Genomic DNA, 16,507 nt, shown 5'->3' on the forward strand with positions numbered 1-16,507 from the left:
ATGATCATTTTGACCCCACGGGATGAGATCTTGCGTGGAGCCCCAGATCGAGGGAGATTATCAGTGGTCTTGTATGTCTTCCATTTTCTGATGATTGCTCCCACAGTTGATTTTTTCACACCAAGCTGCTTGCCTATTGTAGATTCACTCTTCCCAGTCTGGTGCAGGTCTACAATACTTTTCCTGGTGTCCTTCGAAAGCTCTTTGGTCTTGGCCATGGCGGAGTTTGGAGTCTGACTGTTTGAGGCTGTGGACAGGTGTCTTTTATACAGATGATGAGTTCAAACAGGTGCCATTCATACAGGTAACGAGTGGGGGACAGAAAAGCTTCTTACAGAAGACGTTACAGGTCTGTGAGAGCCAGAGATTTTCCTTGTTTGAGGTGACCAAATACTTATTTTCCACCCTAATTTACAAATCCTACCATGTGGATTCATGGATTTTTTTTTCACATTCTGTCTCTCACAGTTGAAGTGTACCTCTGGTGCAAATTACTGACCTCTGTCATCTGGAAGTGGGGGAACTTGCACAATCGGTGGCTGACTAAATACTTTTTTGCCCCACTGTATTAAGCCATTAGGTGATGAGAATGCAGATTAATGTAACAATTAAGATGTGATTGCAAACAATAATGATGGCAATAGCACAAATTTACTGAGAATGATTACATTCTAAGTAAATTGGATAAAACACTGCTGCAAATTAAAGCCTGAATAACTACACAACAGGTATGTGTGCCCACTATAAACATAGACTGTATATAAAAGACGGTTGTAGGCACTATGATGTCACTATTTTGCATACTAATATTTTTGACCAAACTTGCAAATTACTTTTTGCTTGTTAGATTTTGAAGCCAGAAGTAAAATATTTGGATGCAAGGGTGAAGTGCTAGGTTATTAGCTAATGCTAGCTAGCTTGATGCATTGACATGATTTATGGATACATCTCACGGGATATTCGATATGTTATCATTAGTGCTAGCATATTAATTAAATATACCCAAAGGCACCAGTACAACATAGAGGGGCTTAAACCTAATAATGCACATCTTAAAGCATAAATAAAATTTAAAGGGATATAAAATTAATTGAATTTATAGTTATTATAAGGAGGGATATTAGGAGGGAAAATTTTTGGCCACAGCATGGTTATTTTTGTTATAAAATATATATGGATGTTTGTAGAAGTTGATTTGCTTTTGGAGCCAGGTTAGCTAAGCTGCTGCCTTTTTAGCTCCCTCAACCTGTTATTACTCAACAACTGTTTTGAAAATTACTTTCTTTATTTTCTTTCAAGCAGCCTCAAAATTCCAGTATCAGTTGGCCTGTAATTCAAATGTTTCCAAGAAAGACAATATGAATGCAGGATGCAGTTTAATGTGAAACAGATCGAGAAAGCATTGATTTTGCACCAAGAGCAAAACAGTAAATCACCAAGGCACAAACAGTAGATGAGAAAAACAACAAGGAAATTACTTAAATGTGATCAGGTAAAGAAAAACCTGAAGAAAATGTTTGTCTCTAATGATACACTGTCTCAAATACACGTTGAAAGCTTTTCGGTTGCGGTAAATTAAGACCACAGTCGTCATTTGAAAATAGAAGGCACGGTATTTAAACTGTGTCGTTTCTGCGCTGAAATACGTCTGACACAGCTTTTTGCATTTAGCATATTTAGTGTATTTAGACAGGCACATAACCAATTCTCCTCATAAGCCTTGCAGTTTGTGGTTTTGTTTTGTTTTTGTTTTTATCAAATTCACCACAGTGGCTTCACTACGTTTTGTCAGCCACATTCAACAAACACATACACGCAGCTTAAATACACAAAAACAACCCAAGGACATCAGGTGTACGTCTTTAATCTCAACGAGGGTCTAAAAGCAAAAGGGCTTTTAAAAGACATTCGACTTTTACAGTTCATCCTGCACCAATAATCCACACGAACTCAGCCGCTTTTAAAAGTCTCTGCTCTGACCAAAGGTAACCTCAGGTCAAACTAACGAGGAAGAAGACAAACATCTACAATTTTTGGTCATTAGTCTCAGGTTTACTGTTCAAATGTCAATATGTGATTTTTTTATTATATACTATGTTGGTCTCTATAGGTTTTCCGTGTGATAAAACAACTGTATTGTAGGTGCTATTTTTACTACTTGTTTCTTAACAACTCACTGACTTGGATTTTGTCAAAAGTAACTGACAGACGTGTATATACGCTGAGACAAGCAGCTCTAAGCCTCAGCTTGGCCTCACTTAAGTATTTACGTATGTATTTTTCACAGTTCCACATTTAACTTTTTTTTGTCAAACAATGTTTGTGGTCCAGTGTTTTGTTCTTCATGAAGGACTGACATATGTTCATCCAACCCTGAATACAACTGCAGACACCTCAGTAAAATGTGGGATTTTTCTTCGTTCCCTGCTTTCCCACCTTGCTGTGATTTAAACCATTGCTATAACAACTGCAATAATTCCACAAATTCAGAAGCAATGTTCTCCAGCCAAAATCACAGACATTTCATCACATAACATGCTGCAAATTGCAGACTAGTCACTGGATGGATCGCAAAACTCAGCATTCTGCACTCAGATAACTCGTTTGATGACTACTTCGATGTAACTTAATTACCTGAAACAAGGGAATCGATGCAACAAGCTAATGCGCACAAGTTGCCAAAAGTTAGTTACAAAGGACACAGAGTCAAATGCAAAGAGTTCACAAGGATTTCACGGCCACTGGGGTAAGCAGTGGTAGCAAACAACATCTCTTGGGTTGGATAAACAATAAAGGCCTGTCGTTTGGTTAGAACAAAGGCCTGTCATTGGCTTTTGTTGTTGGGGTATTTTTCCCCCCTTGTAATCTGCATGTCCAGATGGCTGGATGACTTTCTCCCTCGCAGCATTGTTAAAAGCACGACACAGCTGGCAGACAGAGTGGGAAGCAAAAGAGTGCAAGGAAATGAAAACGTGAAAGAGTTCAGGGAACAAAAGAAATAAGGCAACGCTAGAGAGACAAAGTAATAGTGAGACAAGTGAACTAAGTAACAGAACACATTGTAACACTGACAGACGGAGACTGGTGGACAAATTTCTCTTACCCAGATCTGTGTTGGGTCCTGCCAACAACTGTTTGAACTTATCTAGGCGGGACGCTTCCCTCTCGGTCATGGCTGGAGTGCCAGATGTGTTCTGGTCAGCCATGCGAGCCACTAGAGGGATGACAGGAGGCCGATGGGGCAGAGACCGCTGTCTGTGGAGGGCTGCATGCTCACCTGCTGCATCTGGTGGAAGGAGTGAGATGAGAGAAATTAGGGCTGCATAAACACACAAACACACATCCAAAGGATTGAGACGATGCAGCTCTACATCATGCAGAAAACACGGAATATGTGATGAAGGTCTACGGCTTGCTGCTACATTAAAGAAAACATACATCCATATGTAAAAAAGGACAGATGGCTTTTATCTTCATCAAACTCCTAGAGAAAAATTTCAACTGCAAAAATTGTGTCTACTCAAAGATCACTTTTTGCAATTTAAAAATGCTCTGCCTCCTGAATGTGCAGGGCATTCGCTGCACTTTAATTTGAGCTGTGGTGAGTTGACACCGTGTCTGGCAGCAAAAGGTAGCTGTACGGTGATAACAAGTTAAACAGCAGGCGAGATAACGTGAGGTTGCTGTGAACAGCAGACAAAGTTAAATTGAAGAGCGGCTTTTTCAAGCTAATTGAGTTGATATCAAATTACAGAACCATTTACTCGCACGCACTGCAGCCTGAGAACCCTTCTGCCTGCTGCACCAATCGACTACATGTGAGAAAAGTCCATGCGGTCCAATCAGATGTCTACTGTGCGCTTCCTGTCCTGTCACCTCCATGTAAACTAAACTAAATATTTACAGCAACAATAACAAGGGTTGTCATGGCAACAGATTTTCATGCAGGATTAGTGTGGCCAAAAGACAAGGATAATAGTGTGACACCTAAATCTGTCATATCGCGCATAACTTTCCTTTTTTCTTTTAGTAATTTTACGTTTTAATTGTAAAAACAGCAACGCAGTGCAGCGACTCTCTCAGGCCAAACTGTGAGCCCATCTGCGAGTGAAGTCAGTTTAACTGTGCAGCTAGCTTTAGCTCGGAGCACTCTGCAAGAGAAGAGCAGAAAAGCCACGTGAAGAGCAGACAGAAAATATGTCATTAAACTAAAAATCAAGTCCTCGATGGTTCATTCGTCTCCACCTCTAATGTTTGTAACAGCAAAGCTGCATCGAGCTGCACTGGTCAGGGATTCAATTCTAACAGCTGATTTACTGTGGGAAGTCAGTCCATCAGTATGTGAGAGGAACAGCTGCAGTAACATGAAAGCGACATTAGCCTGGCCAGCAAGTCTAAATATTACAGTTATTGTCAATTGCAGACTTCAGGTTTATTTCACAGGGTTTTCCAAAAAATGTGAGCATTAACTGTTCAAGAATTACAGCCACTTTTATACATAGTGGCCATATTTTCTAAAGACTCAAAAAGAATAATTGGACAAATCCTAAGGTTTTTTTGAAAGTTTAGAACACATGGACATCGCCAAATGTTGCGTTTCCTCTCTTGAGCTGCTCTGCTAGGCTTTTACTGCAGCCACCTTCTGTTGCTGCTTTCAGTGCTGTCTCAACTGAAACGCATGCTCTATTGAGTTGAGATTAGGTCGCTAACTTTATCCCATTTCTTTGCCTTTAGAAACTCTTTGATTGCTTTTGCGGTATGCTTTGGGTCATTATCCATTTGAATTGTGAAGCGCTGTCTGATCCATTTGGCTGAAGCTGTCAGAGAGTATAGTCCTGTACACTTCAATATTCATCTTGCTTATCCTATCAGCAGTCCCATTATCAATAAACACTGGTTTCCCGCTTCCAATGGCAGTCATGCATGCCTTCATCGTAACACTGCCTCAAAAGCCGCTTTTTTCCTTCTCTTCCCATCATTCTGGTACAGGTTAATGTTTGTTTTATCTGGCTTTGAATAAGAGATGGTATCTTATTTATCTAGTCTGTCCTTCCTGTTCTTCTGTGTAACCTGGGGGTAAACTGTCTGTATTTCCATTAATGAAGGAACCTCTCAATTTGAGACTTTGACAATGATTCACTTACCTCTCTAGAGTGCTTTTGATTAAAGTTCTGCAATCTCTTCACTTCACTCCTTCGCATCAGTTTTGTTTGGACCTCAGTCAAAGGTTCCAGTCAAAAGACACCAAATTCAAGTTCAACACTTTTTAGCTTTACTAATAATGGACTAACAAGGCCACAAATCTCACCTGGCCATGAAATTGCTTGTCAGTCAGCTGTCCAATTAACTGTAAAAATGGGAGACTATGTATAAAAATGGCTGTAACTCCTAAACTGGTAAACCAAAACTTCTGTTGAATTAAAGCTAAAGGTCCAACATGGTGGTATACTGAGGCAAAAATTACAAAACTTGTCTCACTGTCTACATAGTCCAATTAGATGTACTGTGTGCTTCCTGTCCTGTCACCTTCATCTAAACCAAACAAAGGATTTTCAGTAATGATTACAAAATCTGTCATGGCAACAGAGCTGTATACGGGATTATATAGTGGGAACAATAGATAAGGACAGTCATGCCCCTAATGTCGATCATACTACTAGTAAGAAAAGGCAACTTCTGGCATAAACTTCTACCACAATTCATGTGTGAGAATCACTTTATGCACATCATTTTAGAGCCCAAAGAGAGTACTTAGATATGACATTATTGTATTGTTTGTATGCAGGTGTTAACAGATGTAGTTACGGCTGGTGGCTTGTTATTGAATGAGCTTCCAGTAAAGCGGCAGTTGTGGTTTTATAACCGTGAAGGCTCTATACTGGATAGACAAACACATTAATTCAGTATTGAGGGCCACATGTTCTACCAGATGTGCAGAAGAAACAACAGAAAGAGTCCCACAAAACCAAGCAGAGACAGCACGCAGACAAGTGTGTGAGATCAGGACCTCAATGTGAAGACGGACACTGCTCCTATCACACTGGGCAAGTTCATAAAAAAAATTTTTTAAACGCCCTGTCGTCCACACTGCCAACATTTCCTAAAGCAAAACCAGAATCACACAAGCATTTGGCAGCAATTAAGAAAACTGGAATGCTGCCGATTTTAATACCCCTTTCACTTTTTACAAGAACAAATAAAAGGCTACAAATCTGTTCTCAAGTGCTTTATTTGCACTTAGAAAAATTAAAAAAGATTATTCAAGCTGGCAGCAGCTTCTCTCTACTGGAGCCCTTTGTGTCATTTTAACAATAAGCCCTTTTTTATAGTTCATTTAATAACTTTCCTTTTAAAAGGCTGTTAAGAGCAAAGCTAAGTTGAGAAAGTTACATTTCGGGGTGCACTGATTGTGAAATTTTGCACCAATACCAGGGAAAGAAAGAAATCTTACACGGTTTTAAATTGCATTTACAAACATGCAGCCAGCATTCAACAACACCAGTATCCGTCATTACTGAAGGAAAGCCAAAAATATTGGTCCAATTGTACAACATCTGTATAATGTTCAATCATCATGACTTCTGCTTTGTGCTGGCTAAACATGTAAAAGACAATATGATTTTTAACTGAAAGAAATTAAATTAGACAAATCTTTCTGTCCCCAAGAAACCTAGGATCACTGGACTAAATGACTACAGACCCGTGGCTCTGACATCTGTGGTCATGAAGTCATTTGAGCGCCTAGTTCTCTCCCATCTCAAGACCCTCACGGCCCCCCTCCTGGACCCCCTGCAGTTTGCATATAGAGCCAACAGGTCTGTAGACGACGCCATCAACATGGCCCTACACTTCATCCTGCAGCATCTGGACTCCCCAGGAACCTACGCCAGGATCCTGTTTGTGGAATTCAGCTCTGCCTTCAACACCATCCTTCCAGACCATCTCCGAGGCAAGCTTTCCCAGATGAATGTGCCTGATCCCATCTGCCGGTGGATCACTGACTTCCTGACGGATAGGAAGCAGCACGTGAGGCTGGGAAAGAATGTCTCGGACTCCCGGACCATCAGCACCGGCTCCCCTCAGGGCTGTGTTCTTTCTCCTCTGCTCTTCTCCCTGTACACCAACTGCTGCACCTCCACCCACCAGTCTGTCAAGCTAATCAAGTTCGCAGATGACACCACCGTCATTGGGCTCATCTCGGACGGGGACGAGTCTGCCTACAGGAGGGAGGTTGAACGTCTGGTGTCTTGGTGCAGCCACAACAACCTGGTGCTGAATGCCCAGAAGACAGTGGAGATTATTGTGGACTTCAGGAAGCACACAGCCCCACTCCCCCCCATCATCCTGACTGACACCCCCATCACCTCTGTGGACTCATTCCGCTTCCTGGGTACCACCATCACCCAGGACCTGAAGTGGGAGCCCACCATCACCTCCGTCATCAAGAAAGCCCAGCAGAGGATGTACTTCCTGAGGCAGCTGAAGAAATTCAACCTGCCAACACGGACGATGATGCAATTCTACACTGCAATCATCGAGTCCATCCTCACCTCCTCCATCACCGTGTGGTACGCTGGAGCCACTATCAGGGACAAACAGAGACTGCAGCGTGTTGTGCGCTCTGCTGAGAAGGTGATTGGCTGCAGACTCCCATCTCTGCAGGACCTGTACACCTCCAGGACACTGCGGCGTGCAGCTCGGATCTCAACTGACCCTTGTCACCCTGGACACAGTCTGTTTGACCTGCTCCCCTCAGGCAGGAGGCTCCGGTCCATTCGCACCAGAACCTCTCGCCACAAGAACAGTTTCTTCCCCTCTGCTGTTGGACACATGAACAATAACCACATGATTGTCCCCGCCACTAACACATGACCCTACGCTGTGTCACTGCATCATTTCATGTTTGGCACTGATCACCACCTGCACTCATGTATATATCTTTCTACGTAGCACTCATAATTCTTATTCTCATGTATATATCTCATGTATATCTCATGCACATATCTTTCTTTCTACATAGCACTTTAATTCTTATTGTCTGCACTGAAGCACCGCAGCAATTTCCTAATGTTGTAAACCTCAACATCTGGCAATAAACCCATTCTGATTCTGATTCTGATTCTTTATTACAAATAATTATGTAAGTATCAATAAACGCTTAAAATTGATGACTACGTAAGCCACGGTAAGACATCAAATATTACATTTAAGGAAGGATTCAAAATAAATATGAGCAAGTGTACAAACATTTATAAAGAGCACTTTTCCCAAACATGACAGGCAGTTACAAAAGCAGAGTATGTATTTTAGAAGACAAGCAGAACAGAAAAAAAGCCCAAAACAGAAGACAAAATAAGAGAAGACAAGAGAAGACTTGTATACTCCTGTCCCAACAGATGATGTAGCCGTACATGGAGGCCAGATAAGAGGAACTGCCTGAAGGCGAAGGGCTGTTCGTGTTATCTGTATCTAAACACAGCAACAGGCAGTGGAGCAGACAGCCAGGCAGACAGACAGACAGATGACCTGCCAGACAGGACAACAGTCGGCTACACGGCTCACCATGTACAGCTTCAGCATCTGCTACTGCTGCTGGTGCTGCGGTCTATAGACATACCCGGTTGCTATACAGCGCTACACAGTGTCACATTTAAACATGAACACTGACGTGACCTGTGGAGCAGGCTTCGTACAGTGACGCATCTATAAAAGGGAGCCATGATGCAGAATGGTTGTTGTGTATTATGAGGTCATGGCAGGTCGCTCAGAGAAGCTGTGCAGGAGGTGGGAAGGTGTTTCTTTCAACTCCCATGTTCATATATAAGAGGAAAGGGACTTGAAGCGAAGGGGGGAGAAACACATGTTACTACGAAAAAAAAAATTGCTCTACACTGAAACATTTTTCCTTTTCTTATCTTTGAATATTTTTATCTTACAGTGGAAAAACAGTGTTGACAGTCAGACCTCTGATTAAGTCTGATTCATTAAGTCTGCTTGTTTCCCCTATTGCCTTAAAATGTGTTAACACAACTTATTAATGAATAATGAGTTCTAATGTAAAACTAATCATCAGGTTTGCTGATTCTGAGACTTCAGTGTCAATATTATGCGTAGCTATCAGCTACATAAAATGCAGTCTTGAGATCCCTTCTCAGGCACTTCCCCTATCGACCTCAGGTGACCTTGATAGGCCACACGATAGGGTGGGGCAAGTGGTTTCCCCTTTAACCCCCGGTGATTGTAATGACCCACATCTGTTTTTGGGGTTGGTTTTTTTTTGCACCTTGGCTCGCATGATGACTCACATGATCAACAGTGGGTCAACAGTCACTTCGAAAGCGGACGACACTCACTACGGTTTTAATACCCGAGACTCTCAACCCTCTGTTTTTAGAACTTGGATGAGAGCTGAAACATCTTCACAAATTCCTTGCTGACAGTTTAACCAAAAGGCATTTCCAGTGGAAACTGGCCGACATATCCTGAGTATAACCATGTATAATATCCACAAAACTTAAAAAGAGGTTATACACACACAATACGGTAATGTTATGTTCAAGCCCAGTACGTATTATTCCGTGAGGCTCCTGCCTACGATAGCCGTAATGCTCTGACAATCCATCAAGCGGTGCGGCTTCGTAGCTTAGCAAAGTTGTACTAAAACATTTTTGACAGATTTTTTAACCGTGTATCACATAAAATCAGTTGGAGGTCAGTAAACACAACCAGAATTCATACATAAGGCGCACCAGATTATAAGGGGCACTGTCGATTTTTCTGAAAATCAAAGGATTGATTTTAAGTGTGCCTTATTTTCTGAAAAACATGGTAATAACGACGGCCTGCTTGCATGCTCTACCAAAAATAGTGCTTTGTTGCGTATCTGACGGTCGAAAACCAAACCAGTTCCACACCACTGAAGTTGCAGCATTTTTACAAACCAATTCTGGTTCATCTGTTTCATTCAACGATCCGCCTTCGCCCTTCTCTTTCTCCGTCGCCACCATGCTTTTTCTGCCATGTGCATATGAAAACAAAGGCACTGCGCATGTGCGTTTTTTCAAATTCTATTGCGATATTTCATTTTCTTATCGTTGCCTAATATTATACTTGTATTACCGTGAACAGTATGATATGGCCCAGCCCTACTCACAAACTAACCCCAGAGCATGAGAGAAACTGAAGTTTTACACAAACTGAAAGCTGAGAATATTCATCAAGCACCTTTACTGCTCAAAGCAACACATTTCCAAAAATGCAACTCTTACTGTGAAGTCAAACAGCAAACCTGCGACAACTGGTCAGGGAATACTCATTTTTCCATAGCAACCAGCTTGGTGGTTGCCAACCAGGCTCTAGGCCCCTGTGGCTGAGGTTTAATGTGATATTGCAGCTACTCTTTTTACCATTTGACAGTTAAAAATATGCGTGTGTGGTGACTGAACTTCAACATAGAAAAGAGCTGTTCTCAATAATATGAAAAGAAGCAGTAATAGCTTAACTTTCCATCTCCTACTTATGCTTTTTGAATTGTATTGAATTGCTTTTTGAGTTCAATTTCAGCAATATAATTCAACTAATTTCAAGACTTTAAATTAGCGGAACTCGGGTGAATTACTGTTTTATTTATTTTCTTATTCCTGAAGTGATGTTAATGATAAATTCAACAATTTTTCACTGAATTAAATTTAAAGTAATTTTCATGCTGAGCACTACACAAACACGTCTGCTCAAAGTACAACATTAGCAGTCTTAGCAGATGTTCTCACTGCAGAATGACAACATCTGCCAAGTCTCAAAGCAGCTGTGAGGCACAGTAAATAAACCCCACTAAAAATACTGGCGCCACAAACACTCCAACTTTCTGAGCTTATAAAAAGTGCATCATCACTAAAAACCTAACTATGTCGATCATTTTTAATTGTGTTTAATGGATTTTTCGCAAAGCAACAAACCTATTTATGGCGTTGCATTAGAAGTTACAGCGGTGACATTTTCTAAAAGATGCCCTATTCACCTTCCATGTATTGCCCTCCTCAGAAACTCATTTACGGATTTAAGTGTATCTTTGCAGAAATTTCTCTTAGTGAACACTTGGGCTTAAAAAAAGAAAAAAAAACTCGCAGAACACTGAGTAATGTTGCTCACTAACCTTTAGGTGACCCAATTGGAGCTTCGCTGTGGGACTTCACTAGGCGGCCATCAGTGTAAGGGCTGCTCTGGGATCCAAATAATACCTCAGGGCTGGTCGCGTCTCCCTCTTCCACCCTGTCCTCCTCTTCCTCTTCTTCATTGTCCTCGTCGTCCTCTGCCACCTCCTCCTGTGTGTCGTCTTCTCTTCGGTCCAGCTCTGATGTCTCATCCTGCCTCTGTTTCTCCTGTTGCTTGCTGTGATTCTCAATTACCTGTTCAACAGATAGAAAAACAAGGTGAAACCTTGGTGAGCTTAAGGCTGGTAACCTCCCCAGAACACATAAGGCGTACAACTCGCTTAGATGAGTAAACTAACGTGTTGGGGGGTTTTTTTGCAGCTGCTACATGCTTGAGAGAAATGCAAACTGTGCAATTTTGTAAAATTTCCCCTCTTAAAGATAAAATGCATAATAACTCTATGAAAAGAAAAATCTTTCAATTTGTTAAAAGTTGTCCTTACCTCAGTTAATGAACACACTATCCTTAGTAAATCTCCAATATTTTAATTTCAGCAAATGCAGCAAAATCTGAAATAATCTTTAAAAAAGCCATTGAATTGTTTGCGCTCAAGGCCACAACTTGTACCATTTCTTTCATGGCAGGCGGCATAGTTTAGAGAGGAATCTATTTTAACAGGAAGTTTATTTTATGTCTGCAGCATGTATGTTGTCCAGACTCTTCTGAGAGGACACATCACCCTGGCAACCAAGACAAGGGCGCTTTAAAAGAAGACTTTACCATGACATTCCTTTAAAACTAACGCTGTAGATTTAAGGGCCTATCCAAGTCATTTTTAATGATAATTAATCGTGTATTTCAAATGATATGTATGTTAAAACAATAGAAATGAAGTGTTCATGTTGTGAGCTTACCTACCAACACCTCCAGCCTTCAAATATGAACCTATTTGCCCTTTAAAAGTTGCTACATATTATTTATGGACACAAATAAGAACATGTAAAATAGCAGAGATGAAAAACTGTGTTCAGGAATATGAATAAACGCTAGCAAATGAATACCCAGAACAAAAGAATCATTAGTATTTCACAAAATACACTGAAGCTGTGTTGATTCGTGATGAGTGCTTCCTTCTACACAGACATAGGAAAATGTGCTACTGCAGTGGAAAGACATCAACCAGGCAAAACTACTTTAAAGTAGTTTACCTTATTGGCTGTTTCCATGACCACCTCGATGTTGAGGTTCTGCGCAGCCATGGCCAGCAGCTCGTCGTCGTCATCCCCGACATCCCAGGCGTCGCTCGTGATGCTCTCAAACTCCTGGAAGGTGGTCGCCTTCTTGGGCTTGCCTGGAGTGGCTGGAGGAGGCTTGTTGCCTGCTTTGATCAGACTGAAGGACAGAGAGAAAAACAGGATAATGGGGGGAAAAAAAGAAGTGGTTTTCGAAAAAAGAAGAGAAAAGGGATGGGTGCAGAGGGTGAGAGAAGGAAAGAAAACAAGAGAAAAGAGAATGTGAGATGAATAATTCATTAAAATTAGGAATTAATAAATGAGCTAGCATTTGTCGTTCACATATTGTAAAATATTTCAATTTTACACAAAAACACTCAGCTTAGCTTTATTTTAGTAAAGCTAATCCCAGTACAAATCAAAAGGACAGCTTTTAGGTCAAATCAATAAGCAAATCAATATGAGTCATTCTTCAATTATTAATGACTGCTACCTTTTTATTTTATAAACCAAATAAACAGTTCTTCTTACAGGGACAACATTTTGGACGCCTTTCCAAGTCAGTAGGATACTTTTAATTGCAAAAGTGCCGCTTTGACAGACACAACAGCTTAAAAGAGTGCTGCAGACAGCTGTGTGTCTGTCCATTCATTATGTAATTTTCACTTCAAGTTTGATCCATGTTTAGGCTGTGATGTACGCACAGCATGGTTTTACCGCTTTCTACTTTCTGTTTCCTGAGGTAGGTCGTGGTGTATTTCGAAGCATGTTTTGGATCAGTTTCACTTCCTTGACTGACTTCTTCATAATTCTATCCACAATCTGCAGCGATTTAGCGGAATCCCTTCGTCTCTTTCTATCCGTGTAACGCCTGCCTGTGCAACAGCATGCACACAGGCCCGAAGCGGAATAATTCCACCCCCATGCTGAACACTTTGCAAGGTGTTCTTTTCATATAACGCTGCTCTGTTTTTTCCCCCTCCAAACATATCTTTGGCTTATTTTACAGGTTTAAGGATTACTTCAGATCACCCTTGCGTGCAGACCCAGTTCACGAATCAACCCAGTGTGCGAATTACCACATGTACAAAAGCACACACGTGCACAGAGACACATTAACTGAAGTACATCATTAGCTTAAAAGTTTCATTGAGTTACTTAAAATTTCTTTGAGTTACTTTATTGAGGCTGCAAGGATACAGTTTAATTTAGCTCCGTTTTCATCTGTAACACAATTTTTTGCTATTTGCCTACAAAATCCTAACTGCACGCTGCTTGACATGGATCATGCGGCGTGTCTGTCAAATGCTGATTGGCTGACGAGTGAGCTGGAACAGGGAAGTGAGCGGCAGCGGTGTTTACCAGGAATGGGAAAAGCATAAAAATAACATGAAGGACTGACAGCAGCACAAGCAAGAAGTGTACAACAGACCGGTTGTACCACATTTTTGACACTGCCCTCATCTGACAACAGACACTCTCTGCAGTCTGAAGATGCACACGGTCTGCCAAAGCACTACCACCCCCGAACTGTAATTTCCCTATTACAAAGACGGTTATTACCATAAGAAAGAACCAGGAGACGTGTACACGTTGGCCAACTTCCATCCTAACTCAAAAGAAAGGGAAAGTTTGAAAACACGCAAATTAATTTCAACCCTCTGTGGAAATCTACACGAGTAAACATTAATCAGAAGAAAGAAAAGGGTTATTACTGAAGAGGAGACTGTGTTCCCCTCTATTTGAGTGCGTGTATGTGTATGAGAGAAATCCAGAGAGAAAAAGAACTCTACACTATGTCCTGCTCAGAAGTGAGTTTACTAAAGTAAATGTGAGTGTAAGTGACAAACCTCAAGTGAAATTATAAAATGAATGGACAGACACATTGCTGACTGCAAAACTCTTAAGCTGTTAAGTTTGTCAGAGGAGAGCTTTTAACTGTATTCTCATCTGAAGTCATTACCTATGGTCTGGCATACTACACCAAACCAATTAAGTAAAAGATAAACCAGTAAATGACTGAAGTAGATGTGTTTTGCTTTGTTAGTATTCTATTAAAAAGAGAGAAAGGATCTAGCCATTTCCTGTTGTCAACAAAGTTTTCTTTTTCTTAAAACAAACAAACAAAAACAGTGAGCTCACGATAAAAAGAAAAATGGTTTTTTTTGCAAATTGACAGAAAATTATTGTTTTTGAAATAAAAATAGTCTGGGTTTTTGTGATTTTACTCATTTATTTCTTACAGTTGTAAGCCCACAGCCCATAGAGCAGTGCTGACAGGCGTTATTTGTTACACTAGCACTTCTTTGAATGCTACTCTGAAAGAAAGGGGCACAAGTTGTAAGTGTTTTTCAATAGTTTACAGGACACTAGTATTAACGGTCCAGTTCAGGCCACTTAAAATTAAGCTGTGCTATACTGTATGTATGCCATGAAAGCTATGATTTTAAACAATATTATTGGTATCTGCCTAGACTTTCATAAATGCTGCACCTCTACTAATGTTAGAGACACTGCTAATGCCACTATATGGTATGCTATACTATTCTACAACACACTGGACATCTGTGTAGACAAACTTCAAGGCCCCACTTTTATTTTTTGATAATGTGAAACTTTCTTTTGTCCACACGGAACGATGTTTCTCAAATTACTTTAAAGCAATTTTTGATATTAATCCAAAACCAAAAAAAATAAGAAGTCAATATTTCCGACACCAATACTGAGACTTTCAGCTTAGAGACAGCCTATGGAAGGGAGAGCAATGTGTTATGATTTACAAGATGAATCATCAATATGAACATTTTTTAATGAACACTAAATATTTATTTATTTTCCACAATAATTAGCTAACAACAAAACAGACCTTTCAGCTTTTCATGTATTTTGAAGTTGGATTTTGCTTTAGACCTGGAATTTGATTGTGTTTTCCTTTAAAGGACTTTGGGTCAAATTCTGTTTAAAGATATATTTTTATAGTGCTCTTTAGTGCTGGGCGATATGGAAAAAATATTTATCACGATATGAATTATTTTATATCACGATAACGATATATATCATGATATACCACCTGACCTGTGGTCATCTAGAAAGTACGCAGTCTGTAAACAGCGAGTGCCGAGGGTGCAGTCTTTGTTTTGAGTTACCGTAAAGTATGTCGCAAATCCGGGTGCACGTACAGCAGCACCAGCTCGCAAACCACGAGACAGAGTTTCGTTGCGAAAAATATCATTTTTTTATACTTTATTTTCTCTTGCATAAAGTTAAGAGCATGTATAGTGAGAAGACAACACTAATATATTTGCCACAGGCTATTTAACCCTTTAAGACCTACCATAGAACCAAGTCCGCCAGAGCTTATCTTTATGTTTTTACATGCTGTAGTCCCATTTGTGGGAGCATTTCAAGTTTCCATATATCAATACAACCGTTATAGCCCAAATTTTAATAATATGTATGCATTAAGTCCATAATAACTACATAAATTGCAAAAAAATTGTAGTGCAATTAACTACAAAAACAATTGAAAATCGTTTTTGTTTAGTTTTTTACATATATCTCTAGTTAGAAAAAATTAAGAGGTGTATCCCTCAAAACTGTAAATACAAAATACTTTCCAACCACGAGAAATTTATTTTGAGTGTCTTCATAGTTTTATTTTTGAGATACACTAATTTTTTATATACTACAGGAAAAATGAAAATAAATATTATAATGCATCAAAATAAACTATTTCCAACAGTGTAATTTGAGTTCTAACCATCCCAGAAACTATACAGAAAAGCATAAAGTCTAACATGACTAAAAACACCAACAAAGGCTAATAAGGCCCTTTCGCAAAAATGACGTCACTTCCAGTTTCGGGCAGGTAATGGCGGACATGCAATAGTTCGCGTTGACGTATATGCCAACATAGGAAGTGCTATGAACATCAGCAAAGCGTGTTTCTGGAATATTATGTTTTTGCTTTTTTCTTCTTATACAATTTTTGCAAAGCTATATGTGGAAGGAAACCGTGACCTAGGACAAGCTAATGGCATAAGATGTAAGTACAACTCCTCCGGTTTCACATGCAAAAAAATTTATTGCACTACCTTACGTGGTTCCAGTTCTACAGGGATTTA

General features: G+C 40.1%; 1 protein-coding gene across 3 annotated transcripts in view; it reads right to left on the minus strand.

Moving 5' to 3' along the window:
* The window catches only part of tbc1d22a (TBC1 domain family, member 22a), a 168,997-nt gene that overhangs the window by 148,795 nt on the left and 3,695 nt on the right, over positions 1 to 16,507 (minus strand). For all 3 annotated transcript variants that reach the window (XM_085387797.1, XM_085387796.1, XM_085387795.1), the window contains exons 3-5: positions 12,360 to 12,543; positions 11,153 to 11,405; positions 3,104 to 3,286 (exon numbers count right to left, since the gene is read on the minus strand). In XM_085387797.1, coding sequence (XP_085243923.1) covers positions 3,104 to 3,286; positions 11,153 to 11,405; positions 12,360 to 12,543 — 620 coding nt within the window. The remainder of the gene's footprint in view (positions 1 to 3,103; positions 3,287 to 11,152; positions 11,406 to 12,359; positions 12,544 to 16,507) is intronic.

The sequence above is a fragment of the Rhamphochromis longiceps genome, linkage group LG17 (assembly GCF_057381845.1).
Source record: "Rhamphochromis longiceps isolate RC_006_pf linkage group LG17, R_longiceps_female_GT1.1, whole genome shotgun sequence".
Classification (NCBI taxonomy): domain Eukaryota; kingdom Metazoa; phylum Chordata; class Actinopteri; order Cichliformes; family Cichlidae; genus Rhamphochromis; species Rhamphochromis longiceps.